The 18,726-nt window shown below is 49.3% G+C and overlaps 1 protein-coding gene across 2 annotated transcripts in view; it reads right to left on the bottom strand.

The window, feature by feature from the left end:
• Positions 1 to 3,495: 3,495 nt before the first annotated feature.
• LOC108920724 (A disintegrin and metalloproteinase with thrombospondin motifs 20-like) overlaps positions 3,496 to 18,726 on the bottom strand; it is a 31,032-nt gene continuing 15,801 nt past the window's right edge. The window contains exons 10-28 of one of the 2 annotated variants that reach the window (XM_029247519.1): positions 17,946 to 18,087; positions 17,675 to 17,779; positions 14,350 to 14,495; positions 14,008 to 14,189; positions 13,525 to 13,661; positions 13,305 to 13,422; positions 11,169 to 11,264; positions 9,962 to 10,128; positions 8,198 to 8,327; positions 7,975 to 8,101; positions 7,678 to 7,888; positions 7,301 to 7,465; positions 6,854 to 7,018; positions 6,626 to 6,745; positions 5,878 to 5,985; positions 5,088 to 5,273; positions 4,756 to 5,004; positions 4,512 to 4,673; positions 3,496 to 3,894 (exon numbers count right to left, since the gene is read on the bottom strand). In XM_029247519.1, coding sequence (XP_029103352.1) covers positions 3,703 to 3,894; positions 4,512 to 4,673; positions 4,756 to 5,004; positions 5,088 to 5,273; positions 5,878 to 5,985; positions 6,626 to 6,745; positions 6,854 to 7,018; positions 7,301 to 7,465; positions 7,678 to 7,888; positions 7,975 to 8,101; positions 8,198 to 8,327; positions 9,962 to 10,128; positions 11,169 to 11,264; positions 13,305 to 13,422; positions 13,525 to 13,661; positions 14,008 to 14,189; positions 14,350 to 14,495; positions 17,675 to 17,779; positions 17,946 to 18,087 — 2,908 coding nt within the window. In that variant the 3' untranslated portion in view covers positions 3,496 to 3,702. The remainder of the gene's footprint in view (positions 3,895 to 4,511; positions 4,674 to 4,755; positions 5,005 to 5,087; positions 5,274 to 5,877; positions 5,986 to 6,625; positions 6,746 to 6,853; positions 7,019 to 7,300; positions 7,466 to 7,677; positions 7,889 to 7,974; positions 8,102 to 8,197; positions 8,328 to 9,961; positions 10,129 to 11,168; positions 11,265 to 13,304; positions 13,423 to 13,524; positions 13,662 to 14,007; positions 14,190 to 14,349; positions 14,496 to 17,674; positions 17,780 to 17,945; positions 18,088 to 18,726) is intronic. The other variant, XM_029247520.1, reaches the window with a different exon arrangement.

Genomic DNA, 18,726 nt, shown 5'->3' with positions numbered 1-18,726 from the left:
GGTCCAGACACACTAACCCTCCTCCATAGCTCTGAATATGGTGCGTGTCACGAACAGTCGGTGATCAGCACAGAAGTCCAGTAAAAACTGACTGCTATTAAGATGCAGAAAGCAGCTCCTACCAGTCATGGTCCTTCAAATCTTCCTATCATCCTCTTGTCCGCTGGGAAGAATTTGAACCGTACAGCACTCAGCTGGGGGCTTGTGAGAATCCTCACATCTGCTCAGGAACTCTAGTAGGAATGAGACAACCCTACTCAAGAAGTTTGGTTCCAGAGCTCACACTATGTATAGAGGAGGGACAACTACAGGCCTTCTTTGATTTACATACTCCCTTTATCCAACATTTTGGTATAAGGGCTCTTGATTTACAGAACAGAAATTTCAGTAGAACAACATTTATCCAAAGCTTGACCAAAAAAAAAAAATCTTGAAGGCTACATGAGTGAAGCAGCAGTGCAGTAACGTACTGCAGTTGGGGCATCTGCATCCAAACAGCAAACACAAATTCGTGATATCAAATGTTTGGCAACTGAACTTGCTACCTTTCAGCATCGAACAACTTTCAGATTTCTCCAAATGCCCAAAAGTGCTCATTCACTCCCACCTGTGTCTTCATTCTGTTCGGAGTTTGAATTTGGCTTTATTGGCCGCACCTGGTGCTCGTTGACTCATAATGATCTGCTCCTCGGCATGACCATCAGCTCAGGTGGCGGTTGCGTTTCGGGGCGTCTGCCCACATTTTGCTACAAACCTACACAAGGCGCTAATGTTGGGGGTCGATGGTGTCCATGTGAAGGAAAAGTTCAGCAGCAGGGCACTGAAAAAGGAACGGATTTACATGGGAAAAACTGATGATCTGCGGTGGACTGAAGGCTACATGGTAGGGTGGGACACTTTGTTCTGTACAACACCAGATGGTACATTCTGGAAATATTTAGAAAGCATCTTTTACACACACACACACACACACACACACACACACACACACACACACTCCATTCCCACGCAAGAACCGCTGCTGTTAAGGTTATTATTTATGGTCATGTGCATCTGCGGTATATTTATTGTACTCCTGCCAAGAGTTAACTATATTGCTTTTTCTATATACAATAAAACAAATTCTCTTCCAGTATGGCATGTGTTTATTGAGTGGTATAAACAAACCTCCACGAATGCAGATGGTGTGAGAGGAAGCGTCTGGTTTTGTTCCTCCAGGAACCTCATCGATGAGCCCAAAAGTCATCGGTGATTCTCAAAATTCGAGGTTTTACACGGCAGCTCTGCACAGTAAAGCCAGGCTGATCATATTACTGACCAGAATTACCGTTAATTATTCTAAAATAACTTGAATACTTTCTACATTGGTCTCCATACGTGTTGAAGTGCCGAACTTGTAAACTGATGGTAACGACGAAAGGTCAGCATAAAACCAATATAAAGAGAGAGAATTTCTGTCCGTGTTCACCAGAAATATATAAACAGAATATAACAAATACATTTCCCATGTTCTGAAAAGGCGAAACGTGACACAGAAATGAGGGGCTAATTAATACAACAGTTATTGGAAATTAATCAAATAAGGCGCAGTAACTAAAGGAGAGAAAAATCACAGGAGGTATTTGTGTTTCAGTCCATTGGAAGATGACCCATTCGTGGTTAAGGGGCATGAGACACCACACGTTGCACAGGTCACTTTTGTATAGCAAGCTAATAAACACTGTCACATACAAAAACACACATTAAAAATGAGAACCAGAGGAAAAGCAATTTGTGATTTATGTATAAACAAGAACCTTTCAATGCAGTTTCAAGTATGTAAATTTGATGTACAATTACAGTGCTGCTTGAAAGTATGTGAAACCGCTGTGACATGAGCTTTACCCAGTCCAGTATAATACTGTATTTTTCTTAAAATTTACCTTTCTCTTTAAAAATAAAATAGAAAAAAAAAATACAAATAGACAAACATAAGGTGGGCAATTTTTCCATAATTGTACTATATACAGTGCTGTTTCAAAGTATGTGAACCCTATAGGGATGGTCATTATTCTTATAGAAAATATTAAAATAAACCGGTCAAATCTAAATTTTAAATTTGAAACATATTACAACATGCGGCTTAGCACCTCCACTCTTTTCTTCCCCCTACACACTGCCAAACAGTTACCCCATTATTTTCCCCGTAAGTCGCCCTAGTGGTTAAACACTTAGATCACATTTTACCCAGAATGCAACTATTTACAATAAACATTTCCCGCTTAGACTGGCAATAATGCAGGTCGTTACAATGTAAAACTTGGACTTCACTTATTTTTACACTTGCATTGCTTGCGTGTTTCTACTACACACCTGATTTCCTCTAAAGAAACATATAGAATTGATCTTTACACACCTATTATGTCACACGAGAAACACACACAGGCTGAAACTGCTTGTCCCAAGCAGGGTCATGGCAAACCGGGGCCTAACCCGGCAACGCAGGGCGGAAGGCTGGAGGCGGAGAGGACACAACCAGGACAGGACGCCAGTCCATCACAAGGTACCCCAAGCAGGACTCAAACCCCAGACCCCCCAGAGAGCAGGACCCGGTCAAACCCACTGCGCCACCGCACTAAGGTACACAGGGGGTTCGCACACTTGGAAGCAGCACCGTGTGTGTAACAATTTCTGCACAAAAAAGTGTGTATAGGGCCCTAAGGGAAAGGGAAGACTAAAGGAACACAAGGGGAAGGTAAGAGGAATGCAGAGGAAGGGAAAGGGACCGCTGGGGCTGCGGTGTGAAGGCAAGAGAAACACGGAAACTTGAGCTCAACGTGTTTTTCTGAAACTGTAACAGATTCCGCCCTCATAGTCAGGGAGACAAAAGATAATTACATAATTACATGAAATTATTGTACATGGCCCAATCAGAAATATTATACACAAAGTTGAATGATCAGTTCATAGGACTGTATAAAAGGGTAAATCACTGTAAGCAGTTTAAAACTAACTGGCTATAATTATAATTAATGTACATGTAAATGTATGATACATTTCTAGCTGTATGATCACACACTTTCATGTTTTCCAAAGGAAAAATTACTACGGGGATATTTTGTCATTCATAAAAATGTGCAAAAACATAATTTACATCAAACTTGGAGGAAAAAAAAATAGCCAGGTAATTCCTAATACTTTAGTGTGGAAAACTGATTTGTATATTTCTATATTACTTTTAGAAACTAGGTAGTGATATTTCAACTGCTCTTTGCATCCGAAGCAAGCGAAAAAGAAAAAAAAAAATTTGAGCACCAGTTTAACAGTTAAAGCACCCACGCATTTCCAAAAAAAAAAAAAAATTACATGCAGCATAAAATTACTGTAGGAAAATGCATATTCAATATACAAAAATAGTGTCAAATGTCATACACAAACATACAGTCACTTCACAGTTCCCGTATCTAATGGAAATCATTTGAATATGTATTTTTGGATTAAAAAAATGACCTTTTTAGCAGATATAATGTGAGCAGCACTGCGATCGGAGCCCATGGAGGTGCTGCACCTCGTTCTAACCTCGTCCCACAGATCCACGGTGCTTTCTATTTGATGACGACGCTGCTTGCCGGAGGTTGACCGCAAGGGACCTCCGACGCACTGCAGCATCTACTGTGGCGCGAGTGACGGTACGGCAACTTGACGGAACGGAAGCCACTGCTGTCATACTGCCCCCCACGGTCTCCTTTGCCAGGAAGCAGCAGCAGGAGCACCTGGACACGGCTGCCTGTTACACGGCTCCGCGTCGGCCGGTCGCTCCCTCGCGTCGCACATGTGCTCACTCACGCTTTGCCCACTTAGCCGCTGGCAGACCACACGCCGCGACCGCTGACCCCCCCCGCAGGTCCGAGTGCACTGCGGGACAGCAAAGGTTCAAGTCAGCGACGAGAACATCTCAGCTACATCCCCAGCGCGCTCTTTCATACTTATTCACACGGCTGACGCCTTTCTCCGAAGCAACGATCCTTAGTCATTTACCCATTTATACAGCTGGGTAATTTTACTGGAGTAATTTACGGTAAGTACATAGCTGCCAAACTCTGATGGGGAAATAAAAATTAGAATCGGGACCATGGTGGGTGGGTTGTAATCCGAGCTGGGATCGTTTTTGCGACACGATCCTCTGGGGCGAGCGTGATGCTTAAGCACAGAAGCAAGTATCCATACAAACGGTCGATTAAAAAGACGGATCGGAGACGAGTGTGTGGATAGCGGTGGTGCGTGTGGTGATTTTTGAGAAATTATTTCTTTTGTTTATTAAAATTTTCTTTAAAATTGTCATTTCTGTACTCGGTGTTGAAAACTGGAAAAATTCTGGGAAAATAGGAAGGGTTGGTAGCTATGTCAGTACCTTACTTAGAGTACTGCGGCAGCAGGTGAGATTCAAACCGGCAACCTTCGGGCCCAAAAGGCAGCAGACTTAACCACTACTCTACCGGCCGTCCAGGATAATCTCTGCCAAGTCCTTTTACCTCTCCCCACAGGCCATAGTTCCAGTGGGGGCAGGGTCCCGAGTCACAGCTCCTGGTCTCCGCCGGCTTCCCCGTCTCTCCGCAGTAGTCAACGGCGCGACCGTCCGTGTCCTGACACACCACCACCCTCCGCTGGATTCCCAGCCCGCAGGTGCCGGAGCACTGTGGACACGCAGGAAACATGTTGATCTGGAACGGCGCGCGCACACACGAAGGACGCACGGAGGAAAGCTCCAGGACGTACCGCCCCCCATTGACCGGTCCGCCACCGACTCGGGACATTCCCCTCGCTGCGGCCTGACTGAGCTCCGGGTTCACGGTGCCCCCGGGCTCCGGGGGGCTGGCTTTCGGAGGAGGGACAAGGCACGGTGCTGCACTCCCGTTCGGCGCCGGGCCGCTTGTCTGGGGGACAGAAATGGTCCTGTGGCTGGTTGCGAAAGGTCACGCACACCACAGAGCGACTGGAGCTCCCCACTCCGCAAGTTGCCGAACACTGGAAAGAAGGTTCTCGTGAGGACTGGACTGAATGAGGGAAGAACGGTCATGGAAAGTACGAGGGGGACAGGGGACACTCACAGGGGACCACTCTCCTGCCTGCCACCGTCCACACGGCCTGAAACATGCCAAGGATCGCGGGGGACGGGTCAGGTGTGCGCACGACGACTCTTCTGCTTCCTGTCCCTGGGCATCCCTGCAGCTGACATAGCGAGCCTGCTGGCCCCACCCACAGCTCACAGAGCACTGCAACACACCAGGATTAGGCTACATTCGTACACCAACACACACACACACACACCACATTTTGCCGCAAACACACGAGAGTACAGGCTGTCAAACACCCAGGTGCTCATGCTGTTCCAATCTTTACTAAAGACAAAACGGATCATAATGAAGAGCTACTCCAAAACAAGCAACAATCATGTATGAAAATGATGGGATATCATTTTTGATAAACATTCATGTTTATTTCAGTTAAATCATTCAGTAGAGTTTCGTCACGAAATTTCGTCCTGCGAAACTTTCCGAAGGAAATTTTACACTGCTTAGAGCTGCCATGTTCAAATCCCACCTTGTGGCAGGTATCTACTTTGAATTGTTCCAGTCAGTTTTACACAGCTGTATAAATAGGTAAATAATAATTTTATGTATCTGAAACATCACTGGCTGCTTGGGAGAAATTTAAGAAATTAATAAATGTGAACGTGTACATTTCATTTATATCGCTGACAGTATAAATCAGCCACTCAGGGATGCACTCTCACCACATTTACAAAATAAACTCTAAATACATGCACAGTTTCCATATTTTCAGTCAGTGTGCAGCAATACAGCAGTCTCTGCTTTGTCGGGCTGACCATAGTCTTACCGTGGTCCAGGAGCCATAGCGCCACCGGAAGCGCAAGAGCTGCGAATCAGACGGCTGTACTGTGCCGAGGGGGGGTGGGGTTTGGGGACAGGTGACAACCTCACAGGTCTGCTGAGACAAAGAGATACGAGACATTTATTAACGCTGTAATGAACAGATACGGTAACACTGACAGCAGGCGGCCCAGCGCTTAGAACCGTCGACTAGTAATCGAAACGCATGGGTTTAGATCCCAGCTCCTACCGTACTACCCCAGAGATGGTATTTACCTTGAATTTCTACAGTAAAAATGGCTAAATAATTGTAAGTAGCTTAGTTTACAAACTCTGGAGAAAAGCATCAGCTAAATGAATAAACAATGATAAATGATACAATATAATTAACAAAAAGACAATACTACATTGTAACATTGTATCAAACCTATGTTACATTGTATACAAATCCAGTACTGTATTGAAACATTGTATACAAACTTAATACCACATTGTTACATTGTATTTAAATCCAATATCGCATTGGAACATTGTATCAAACCTAACACGACATTGTTACATTATATACAAACATAATACTGCATTGTAACACTGTACACCTAAGTATACAAACTTAAAACTGTCAGTTCCTTTAAAGTAAAGCATCAGCTCAATGAATAGAAAATGACACATGAAAAAATTATAATCAATGAAAAGACAAGCACATACGAGTGGGTTGCATTTTAACCGTGTCTGATCGATGCAAACACCGTCACCTGAGCATCCCTGGGCCTGGAGGCTGCGTTGCACTCGCTGTCGTCGACAGTCTGAACGTGGACCGCAGACACACAGCGCACCGTCCGCATCTGGTGACCCCAACCGCACGTGACAGAACACTGCAACGCGAGGCAGAGAACGCTGGGGATGGAGGTGCCGGAGACACGCGAGGGGATATGTACTCATCGTTCGGCCGAAGGAGCCTTGGAAGCAGGGGTTCGACTCACTGCGCCCCAGTGGCCGGCTTGCCACGACGCACACTCGGGTAGATGGCAGGGCCACACGGTGGAGGGTTTGCTGGTAGGGTCGCACATCTGATCAGTCAACCTCTTTCGGTCAAGAATGCAGCGAACCTGCCGGTGCCTCACGCCGACCCCACATGTGGGCGAGCACTGGGAGAGAGCGAGGCGGTGGGAGACGTAGCACGAAAGGGGGCGGGGAGGGAAGGAGGAGAAGGAAGTAATGAGCCATACAAAGTGAGAGTGGACAATGTGCTGAAAGGAGACAGGTGGCTTGGGATGGGATGGGGTTGGGATATAGATGAGCGCGGACAGGGATGGTCTGAAAAGGACTGGGCAAGAAGGAGGGCAGCGAATGGCAGAGAGGTGCACCCCCACATGGACAACTCTCCAGCTCAAGGGGACACTCATCCAGCAGCTGGGCAGCACACGCACCTCGCTCCAGGCGGCAGCGAACCAGTCGGGACACGGCTCTTCGCCACAGCTCTCCGCCGCCAGCCGCTCGACGCGGCTGCACCCTCCCTCCGGCAGCTGCCGACCCAGGTGGTCCTTGCAGTACGAGTTCCTGGTTCTGGTGCCACGTCCGCACGTCTTGGAACACTGGAAGCCCCCTCCGCGTTCACACCATGACCACGGTTAGAACACAACATCGCTGGTTCAAACAAGGCCTAGACGCGTCACCTAACATTACCACCCGCTCCGGTAACTATAATCCCCGTCGCACGTATTTCACCTTCCGAGGGAGCGTTCGTTTGTTGCGCCGCGGTGTCCGGAATGATCCGACACCATCGCCCATCCTTCCCGCCACTCACCTGGGACCAGGCTCCGTAGTACCAGCTCCCCCGCAGGCAGTCTCCGTGGCACAGGTCCCGGGCAGGAGGCCCGGGTAGGTGGGCGCAGGCCTCGGACCCGGTCAACTCGCTCTTGCGCTCCGCTAGGCTGTACCTCACACACCGGACGTCGCGGGTGCGGTAGCCAGGGCCACACTTGGCTGAGCACTCGCTCCGGCCAACCACTCGCCACCTGAGGGGCGCCACGGAGTCTTTGTCCACGTACGTTCGCACCCGCGCTCAGGCCCACCTGTGCAGGAGAGGGCTGAAGGGACCCACCTGAGCTGGCAGTGAGCGTTGCAGGGCTCGGCGCTCACGTCGAGCGGAGACAGATGCTCGCACCGCTGAGCGGACGCCGGCAGACGGTCCCTCTCGCGCACGCATACTACCTCTCGCCGTCGCTGACCTGCACACGGGAAGGGAAGGACGTCAACGAATTAAAATGAGACAACGGCTGGAGATCGCCCTCGCGTCGAGCGGCCGGCGGCAACACCCCGGGTACCTTGGCACATGTGGCTGCACTCCTGCCATGGCCCGCTAGGCTCCCATACGAAGATCTCCTCGTGCTCCTCCAGGGGGACGCTGAAGGAGTAGCGCACCTCCGGGCTGCGTAGGTTCCCCACGCAGAGCACCTGTATGGGGGAGGGGGACACGACATGAGACCCTTCGCCAACTTATCGTCAAACGGTCCTCCTACGAACATAAAGTGTTAGAACAGGCCACGCCCATCCGCCACTGTTCAGTCTCCCGACAGCCGGTTCTCACTTCTTCGGTCCGCAAATAATAATACCACTTATTATTAATCGCTCTGCCCCGCGACATCGGGTCAGGAGATGGCATTCGAACGTAACGCCAAGTAGCTGCGTGACAGACTGTGGCGTTGCTATAATGCTTTCATTTGTTACTCTTCATTTATTTAAATGTGAGGTGCAGCTTTCGTTTTACCTCGAGCCAGTCAACATTTACTTTATGAAATCATTCATTTCTTACATTATTTTTATATACGTGCCCTTTCATTAAATTTCCGCAAATAAGAAATGCTGAAATCCTGCAAATGTTACCCTTCGGTGGCAGCGAATCTCGAAAAAACAGCTATAACAAGTCTGCTTTTTGTATTTATTTATAATTTAAACAGAGAGAAAAAAAAACACTTGTGGATAAAATAAAATATATACATATCAAAATCAAAAATAAAATACATTTATACATAATATACATTTCATGTACAGGCCGACGTTTGCACTACAGCCACACGTGGTTTACAAAAAAAAATATATATATATATATATATATATATATATATATATATATATATATATTTGCAGACAAGACACGACAAACGTTTAGCATCATTTTTGGCAACTTTGGAACATACCTGGGATGGGCTTGAGACAAACTGGAATTTTCCCCCGTAAGAAATAATGGAATAAAACAAATTTCATTGTCTAGATTTTTGATATCCGGTCTGTCTTTTATAATGAATTAACAGGAGGTATAAGCACACGGCATGAAATGATTTTAAAAATTGTCAGAAAAGTGGCGTATCACTGTTTTTGCTAAATGTAGTGTTATTTTTCAAAGACTTCTTTAAAACTCCACCTGGGTGGTGGGAGAGGATGTGGGTTCGTTCCCCACTCAGTCTGTGTGGAGTTTGCATGTTCTCCCCGTGTCTGTGTGGGTTTCCTGGAGGTGCTCTGGTTTCCTCCCACACTCCGAAGACATGCTGTTCAGGTCCCCCCCATAGTGTGTGTGTGTGTGTGTGTGTGTGTGTGACACAGAGAGAGTGTGTGTGTTCCACTGATGCATGGATGAGTAACCCAGTGTAAGTGCTGTATCTAGCAGTGTAAGTTACCATGGTGAAGAAGGTGTGTGGGCTGGTAATACTACATAGAGTTCACTGGAAGTCGCTTTGGAGAAAAGCGTCTGCTAAACAAATAAATGGACATGTAATGATAAAATTATTTTATCATTTGGCAGATAAAATGATTGAAAAAATGACTGTTAAAATATTTTGCTGATGCTTTCCTCCAAAGAGACTAATAGCGTTAGGTATCCATGCGAAGCTACTTGCAACGATTTCATTTTTCCTACAGTGATTTAGGGTTCGCGTTTTGCTGCCGGGTACAAAAGCGGGTACCCGGACCTTTTGAGCAGAAGCCAGTGGCTCCGAGCACTACGCTACACGCTGGCCCACATTAACGCGAAGGCCTCCTCGTCTCGCATCCAGGCGGACTCGAGTATTTCCGAGGGAGCAGGCGGCACCCACCTGCACTACAAGCTCCTCCTCGATCCTGTCGGTACAGTTGATTCGCTCCTCAGCCACGTCTGACCCGCTGTACTCGATGACGGTGCCCTTGACGCTGATGTCCCGTCTGAACATGGACACCACGAAGTCCCCATTGAGAAGGAAGGCGGACCGGCCGTCCGACAGCGCTGCCAAGGAAGGCAAACAACACAAGCGCTGTAAAAAGTACCGCGCCGGAAGCGTCGCCCTGGAAAACACGTTCACGTGTTTATTTCGTGCTCGGTGGCCGATGCCCGCAAAGAAAAGCTCACGTGCCCAAACACAGGGATACGCACAAACAAGTTTTTCTCATTTCTTTCGCATGTTCTACCGAGTCCCACTTTAAGGCACCAAAGGATTTCAGGCTCCAGCCCAATGAAAGTCAAAAACGCAAATGTTGAAAACAAAAGTTTTGCCTTTTTTTAAGAAGAAGAAGAAAAAAAAAATAGAGGCACAGGAAACCACGTAGAGTTTTTCCTCTTGTATGTAGAAAAACACACTACACAGGTCTCCTAAGTTCACCACACAGCAAGCGCAAGGTCCCAGGAGCTCAAAACATAGCGGGTGTGTAATAGACGATATTCCATTTCTTGTTCCCTTAAGAGGAAATCATGCGTGTAGTAGAAACACACAAGTAGTGAAAGTGGAAAAATAAGTGGTTTAACCAATGAAACTTTGGTTGCAATCAGGCGTGTAAATCATAGTCTTTCATTCGTTTTGCAAGTTTACCTGAAATACATGATATGAGAATAATGACCATCTCTGTAGGGTTCACATACTTTCAAGCAGCACTGTATGGGATGGCGCTACAAATAAAACGTAGCGCTGTCGTCTCACAGCGCCTGGGTGGTGCGAGAGGATGCGAGTTCGATCCCTGCTCAGTCTGTGTGGAGTTTGTGGGTTTCCTCTGGGTGCTCTGGTTTCCTCCCACGCTCCAAAGACATGCTGTTCAGTTTCCCCATAGTGTGTGGGTGACACAGAGAGTGTGTTCCACTGATGAGTGACCCAGTGTAAGTAGTGTATCTAGCAGTGCAAGTCACTGTGGTGAATAAGGTGTGTGAGCTGATAACACTACATAGAGTTCATTGGAAGTCGTTTTGGAGAAAAGCGTCTGCTAAATAAATAAATGTAAAAAATATGGGCTACGGTGGCATTGTGTGAGTGTGTAGATGTGATCTCACTCACTCACCGAGGTAGTTGTCGTCCTCTGGTTTCCCTGAGTAGCTCCGTTGTCTGACATCGATGTTAGTGGCTCCAGCAGGGATGCGCACCACCACATTGTAGCCTGGCGACGACACACAAACAGAAGATTTACATTTATTTATCTGAAAGTGTCTCCTCACTGGACCAACACACACACACACACACACACACACACTATCTGAACCGCTTGTCCCATACGGGGTCGCGGGGAGCCGGAGCCTAAGCCGGCAACACAGGGCGGAAGGCCGGAGGGGGTGGGGACACACCCAGGACGGGACGCCAGTCCATCACAAGGCACCCCAAGTGGGACTCGAACCCCAGACCCACCAGAGAGCAGGACCCGGTCCAACCCACTGCGCCACCATGCCCCCTCCTAGACCAACACGTAAGAACCATATGAAGAAGCACATAAAACGACGAAACCTCAACACATCAAGAGACCTTCAGCCATATCTGGTGAACTGCAGTCAGCTGTGATGACAAATGACTGATGGGGGGATAATTCCGATATTATTAATTAAGGAATGCATTCCTCAGTTCCTCCCAGACCAAAACAATTTATCCAAGTGATAATCAACACAGAATACCATTTCAGTGTAGCGAAGTACCATGGATTACCATGTCAGTGTAGTGTATCATGCTTATGCTCACTGTAGCAGAGAATAAACACTCATGTTGACATTATAAGCAATGTAAGAATCCATCACATGGACCCCCTGGTTCGAATCAGCGCCCTTGCAGATGACCACAAGCACAGGTCAGTCCCTTTCAGCCGACCACACAATAGGCAAATATTCGCGGTGGGAGATCATGTTGCACGGAAACCAAACACCCGGGGCAGTTCGATCCCACTTCTGACAGCGTGGAGGGAAAGAAATACAGCACCGGCCTTGACTGTCTCAGCTAACCACCACCAGACTGTTGAAGCTGTTGGAAATGCCCCGGAGTCCAAATGGAGACGCTGGATCGCTCGTTCGTTCACGCAGCTTTTGGTTTCCCTCCGAAAGGGACCGCAGCACGCCGGTTCGCTGTGCCGAGAAACGTGTGCCCGAGGGACACGGCGGCACGGCGGGTTTGGCCTGTGCCTGCTCTCGGGGGGGTCTGGTGTTCGAGTGCCGCTCGGGGTGCCTTGTGATGGACTGGCGCCCCGTCCTGGGTGTCCCCCCTCCAGCCCTGCGTTACCGGGTTAGGCTCCGGTTTGCCGCGACCCCACTTGGAACAAGCGGCTTCGGTCAACATGTGCATGTGTGTGCGAGGGACGCTGGGGATCGCCGAAAATCAGTCGGACATCCGAGCGCCAGAAAGGAGCACCGAGAGCCGCGTTCGAGAGCGGCGCGCACGAGGGCTTTGCTCTGATGACACGGGGGCCGAATAATTCGATTCGCAAATCCATACTTGTATCACCCTACTTGAGCTTCCCGAACCATTTCCAGGTGCTTCATTTCTCCTGCTTTAGGATGTCCAGTAGCGCAGTGCTTTAGAGCCGCTGCCCCTTGAACCCATAGGCCGCAGGTTCGGATCCCATCACCGGCTGTAGTACCCTTGAGCCAAGGCACTTACCCTAAATTGCTCCAGTCAAACCACCCCGCTTGTATAAACAGGTAAAAGACTAATTACATTACCAGGGTAAGTCGTTTTGAAGAAAGGTGTCAGATAAAGGAATAAATGTTTTGTCGTGGCTCGAGGATCAGCTGAATCAAAGGTCGAGCTCAAAGCTGAGCAGAAGGCAGCTCTAGTGGAGGCAGGAGGCAAAGACACAGGAGTCGGAACAAAACCGACGTGGGCTTGTTAGGCAAGCAGTTGGACCTCGGAGGTGAACGACAGCGGGATTCTCCGACGAGACGACGCGCCGTTTGTTTTAACGCGGGGTAACGATGGCTCGGCACCAGCTGAGAGGCTGCCAGGCTAAACAAAAGCCCCCTCCCCACGCCAGCGCGACCGTATTTTTGAGTCATCGCTAACGATACCTTTGGGCTGAATAACAGGACGAGTCACAAGCGGGTTCGCCGAAGGTCGAAGGGGTCGTCGATCACGGCAGTCCGGTTAAACGACTGCATGCGGACAAGACTCTCCTCTTCGGGTCTCCCGCTTACGATCCGCTGGACCCCGACGCACGGCTTACCGTACCGGGCGCTGTTGAAAGTGCCCACCAGAGTCCTGCAGGAGGAGTCGTCCCCACCGCAGATCCCGCACCTGTCCTTCTTGGCCTTGGAGTTGAGCACACGGTCACATCCCGCTTGCTGGAAGGCAAGGCGGAGACGCGGGTGAGGCTCGGGTCACTTCCGCTCCGCGCTCGCGGAGCTCGGGGAGGAAGCGAGCCGAGCCGCGCGCCGACATCGTACCCTGCAGAGCCCCCGAACGCAAATGTCGTCGGTGTCGCTGCCGCAAGGCGTCCCGTCCGCAACGCGGTCCCGCAGCTGATAGTACGCCGTTGTCCCAGCGACGCGGCAGAACAGCCTACAGCGGTCCCTCGGGAGAACTGCGGAAAGAAGCGCGACTCAAAGGAGGACAGAAACAGAAAGGCGAGCGGCACGTCTTCTGGAGGCAACCTAATTTCCCTAGAATCCCTCCGTCTTGGTTCTTTCCGGTCGGCCTGCAAAACACCGTTTACGCCGGCGACCGCAGCGCGGGCCTTCTGACACCGAGCTCCTCCAACACTCGGTGTGCCAAACCGCCTTCCAGAGGCCATCGCGCAACTCCGACCGCGTAGCTGCGCAGAGAACATTTTCAGACCGTATGGGTGGCAAGACAGCGCCTTGCGCTCTTTGCCACGTTTACTCCGTGGGCTTTTCCTCTTTACGGTCCGTCTCACCCCCTGCACTCACTCCCGCTGTACTTGGGTACCCAGCGGACCGCGGGTGGCAGGCCGTTGATGTTGAAGTGGCGCCCGTCAAACTGGGCGCACTGCTCTTCGCGAAATCCCCTTTGTCCCCGGGGGCACGGATCCGTGTTACACGAACGGAACTTCATCCTTCTGCCCACGCAGAACTCCCCTCCGTTCCTGGGCCTGAGAAACACACCGCGTCCGGTTAGTCTGGACCGCCGGAGGACTCGTGTCCATTTTTATAGGCGTGTCCTTACATCGAGAACGTCAAGTTGATCCAACGTCGCATAGTTGGAGGGCGGATAGCAAGACGGGGCTTCGCCACGAAAGGGGTGACACTTACTCGGGTCTATCGCAGCGTCTGGCCGCGCTCCTGGTTCCGCCCCCACAGGAACGGGAGCAGGCGGTGTACGGGCCCCAGGAGCCCCACTCGCCACGCACGGGCTGCGCCTCCGCGTCCTTGTGCACACACGCTCCCTGTCTGCAGTGCTGGGGGCAGAACGGGCAGCTCATAACATCATCGCTTAATGACGATAACTTGATGCGACTCGCATGGTTGACATTTACACGTGTTCATATATCAGACGCTTTTCTCCAAAGCGACGAACATCTCGTAGAAAACACAACGTGTTCATTAAATTAGCAGGAAGAGACACTTAGATGCAGGCGTGCGATTCTTAAGTGCAGTTACTTTGTTTCTTCCCACCGTATGAACCGACGTTCATCGCACGAGTCGCCGGATAAAACTTTATCAGAATATCCACGATTCCTGATCACCTGCCCAGTAATTTTTTTTGAGATACATATAAAACATTTATGTTACTTTACAGGAGTAGCTGTGTAAAGGTTTATCTGGGCATCATCTTAAAGTTATAGAGCATGAACATTTACACCTTACACGAATTTAAGAGATGATGGGTGAAGTGAGTCTGGAAGAGGTGAGTTTTAAGATCCTTTTAAAACGTGGACAGAGATTCAGCGGTTCTGAGTGACGGGGGGGGTCGTTCCAGGTTTCCCAGGTTTACCCGTTTTTCAAGGATATACTCAACTTTTATAACATGTCTTGAACCAGCAACTTTATGGTGTGTTTCTACAACAGGCAACACTGGTCACGGTGCAGCAGCACATAAAGGCTGAAACCCAATCCTGCTCCGGTCCCATCGGCAGCAGGCAGGACCCAGACCTATATCTCGCCTGTCTGTCAGGAGCCCATCTTGGCGGCGCCAGGCCAGTTATGCTGACAAGCGAGAAGGGAACCCAAGAACTGAACTCGTGGACAAACACGGAAACCCCGTCTGCCTCCACCTCTGCCGCGCAGATCGTACCAACGATCTAATCGACTTCCGTAATGACCAGCTGTCCGTGTCCCACTGACTGTCCCCCTGACCGTCCCCCTGACCGTCCCCCCCGACCGCAGGTTGCAGCTAATCAGTGTCGCTTTTCCACGTGCACAGGGCAAACGAAACATGTCCTTTCCTTCTGGAAGGAAACCCAAGCGATTCAGCACATTGGTTCTCGCACTAATGCGGTGCAGCTCAGGCCAACGAGCCTTTCCGAGGGTTAAAAATAATGACAAACAGGTGCTGTTGGCTTCAGGTGCATCGTAGGAAAATCCACACCATTCCCAAGGGAAGCGGAAGCCTTAGTTTGGTTAACACTTTATTTCTTCTGGAATCCAACCAAGCAACGTCTACAACCACCTGTCCCGTATGGATTTGCGTTTGTGGAAATGACGACTCCACCTTCTCCAAAATTCAGAGGCCAAAATCAAGAGCCGCTTCACTCCGTTTTCTCCTCCCCCCCAACACTGTGTGCACATGACATGTCCTTCTTCACATGTAACTGAGGACCAATCTTCTGACATAATCCAGAAACACTCCACCATGCCAATCTGGTGGAAGAAGGAACATCTTAATGTACAGACAATGTCACGGTAGCAATATGGATGCCATGAACGGTAGAATTTTATCTCAATAAAAGTCTGTTTCCCAACAAGTTCCACTAGTCACCCACAAAGTTCTACTGTTTCTCACAATTAAACCGTTTCCTCCGTCGCTCACTATTCAGCCCGCAGTGAGAATCACTTGGGCAGGATGACTCTTCCATTCTCTAGCTTGGTTCTTTCACCGCTTGCACTTGTGTCTCTGACCTCCTGGAACAAGAAGCTCTTCTGGTCATGTCAAACATCTTGGAAGACACAAAGCATCACAGCTAGGATGAAGAACAGTGCAAAACTCAAAAAGAAATCTCCAGAGACAGCGTGGCTGCCTGGAAGTTAAAAGGGGAGTATCGGAAGGGTACCAGGCGTTCTAGTATTCCACTCATCGTATGGTTTAGAAAAGTTGAAGACAGACGTACTGACAACGGGCAATAGAAAGACCCATCTAGCACTCAACAGAGCAGGCCAGACCGTAGATCGGGACGTTAGGGTAGGACCACCCGACCTATGTCACTGACCCCAGTCCCATGTCAGGTGTCCAAATTACAACTAATGAATGGAACCACTCCACACTCTGCAACCGAGTGCTCTACTGCTGACCTCATTTACAACAAGGCTATTCTACCCCTCCTACGGCAACACAGAAACGTTCACGTCTCCCTACCACCCAGTCCAATCTGCTGCAGTTCCTTGAAAGAGAGGATCAAACAATTCCATAGGCGTCATGCAGAAATTCTTCTGGTCTTCTTGTAAATATTTGCCTCTCTGGGTTCCAAGAGATGATGTTTCCTTTTAATGGCTGGTAATTACATGCCAGGCTGGGCCTAATGATAGATTCATAGAGGGCACTGAGGTCAGGAGCTCTGGTTTCTATGACGATGGCTGCTTGTCCCCAAGGGGGATCCCTGTGGAGGTGTGTTTCAGCCTTCAGGCATTCTGTTAGACAGGAACTCCAATTGTACATATGCAGCCTTAGGGCATGGACTAGAGTCTGTGTTGCCCAGTCTGACAACTAACTCATATAACTATGTAAATGGGAGCTGAAGCAGAGTGTAAATAAGCCCCCAAATCTGCCCTGACCTGACACTTCCTGACTCCACTGAAGACTGGAGCCTAAAGAGTTCGGGCAGCACAGTGGCACAGGGGTAGCGCTGCTGTCTCACAGCCCCTGGGTGGTGCAAGACGTGGGTTCGATCCCCACTCAGTCTGTGTGGAAGTTGCATGTTCTCCCTGGGTCTGCGTGGGTTTCCTCCAGATGCTCTGGTTTCCTCCCACAGTCCAAAGACATGCTGTTCAGGTTCCCCCATAGGGTGAGTGACAGAGAGAGAGTGTGTGTGTGTGTGTGTGTGTGTGTGTTCCACTGATGTAGGGAGGAGTGACCCATTGTAAGTAGTGCATCTGGCAGTGTAAGTCACCGCGGTGAATAAGGTGTGTGGGCTGATAACACTACAGAGAGTTCATCGGAAGTCACTTTGGAGAAAAGCGTCAAATAAATAAATAAATAAATAAATGTAAGAGTGTCCGGAAATAAGCAGGAAGAGGGGAGGAGCACTAAGGATGCACCTTCAGGAAGGCCTTCATCACCCATTTAGAGCAAAAAGTCCCTTTTTGCCAACATGGCTATACACGTGTAGACAAAGTGGGCCAAGTGTACAACTGCAAGCTGACCAAGCCACCTTTGATAAAGCCGTCAACGTTAAGGAACTGAAATAGCTTCGGGTCGGCCTACCATGGTCAGGCCACAGTCGGTGCCATCTGCCAGGGGCATGTGCTGGGTGCGGCAGCCTCGGTGCTCCCCCTCCACGCTAGTGCACCACAGCCGCTTACACTGCTTCTGTTGGGGGGTATTACAGTGCATGGGACAGGGTATGAGCAGATGGCAAGAGCACAACTACAGTCAAACCAAATCACAGCTACAGCCCACTTACAGTCCTCCTATAGCCAAAAAGGAGAGAGATGTATGATGTCCGACCTACTGAGGCGCTAGGGCTTCTCCTTACCATGTATGGACAGACTCGGGATCCGGGTCCAAATATGAATTCGCACTGCTGGGTCGCACTGTAGCGTTGGCCGGGAAGCTGGCGGGGGAGCGAGTGGGGTCTGCCCGCCGGCTCATCCAGGAGGCAGTCGCCGTACCCTGTGCTGGAAATAACACAGCATTGGTGTCGCTCACAGCCCTGCCAATGCAACGGTACTGGTTTGGGTTAGACTGACTCTCCTGGGTCGACCGGCATAACTAGGCCGATACATACGAGCTCTTCAAAGACACACTGTAATAACCCAAAACATCCTTCCGTCAGCAGAAACCGCATCTAAGAGGCAAGGCAAATGCCGACATCCAGGATTTGCGCATTTCAAGGTTATTTGTGCATCTGGTTGTGACTGGACATGTATTTATTTACAACATGTACTGAATTCCCCTGCCAGTTTCAAATCGCTTTGCGTTGAGGACAGCCTCATCGAATGATGTTTAAACTAACACGGACAAACAGCGAAACCTTGGGTGGGCTTTATGAATTGTGGCTGTGAACGCGAGTGACGAAAAATCATCGGACTCTGTTGCCGGGAAACGAGTCCAGCAGCACAAGCAAACTGCATGTCAATAATTAGAAATGTCTGTGCTAATAATCCGAAGCCCCCACCTACAAACTCCTGCCAGCAGACAAAAGTCAAATTTAGACCACAGGGGAAGAGGGTTCAAGTTTATTCTGACAAATCAGCCTTCCTGCCAGCCTCTTCAACTTCTATGTACAATGGCAGAGTCTAACATGACAGCGCTCT

This window comes from Scleropages formosus, chromosome 21, assembly GCF_900964775.1.
Source record: "Scleropages formosus chromosome 21, fSclFor1.1, whole genome shotgun sequence".
Lineage (NCBI taxonomy): Eukaryota > Metazoa > Chordata > Actinopteri > Osteoglossiformes > Osteoglossidae > Scleropages > Scleropages formosus.
The sequence above is the reverse complement of the archived record's forward strand: the minus strand, read 5'-3'. Positions and strand labels throughout refer to the sequence as shown.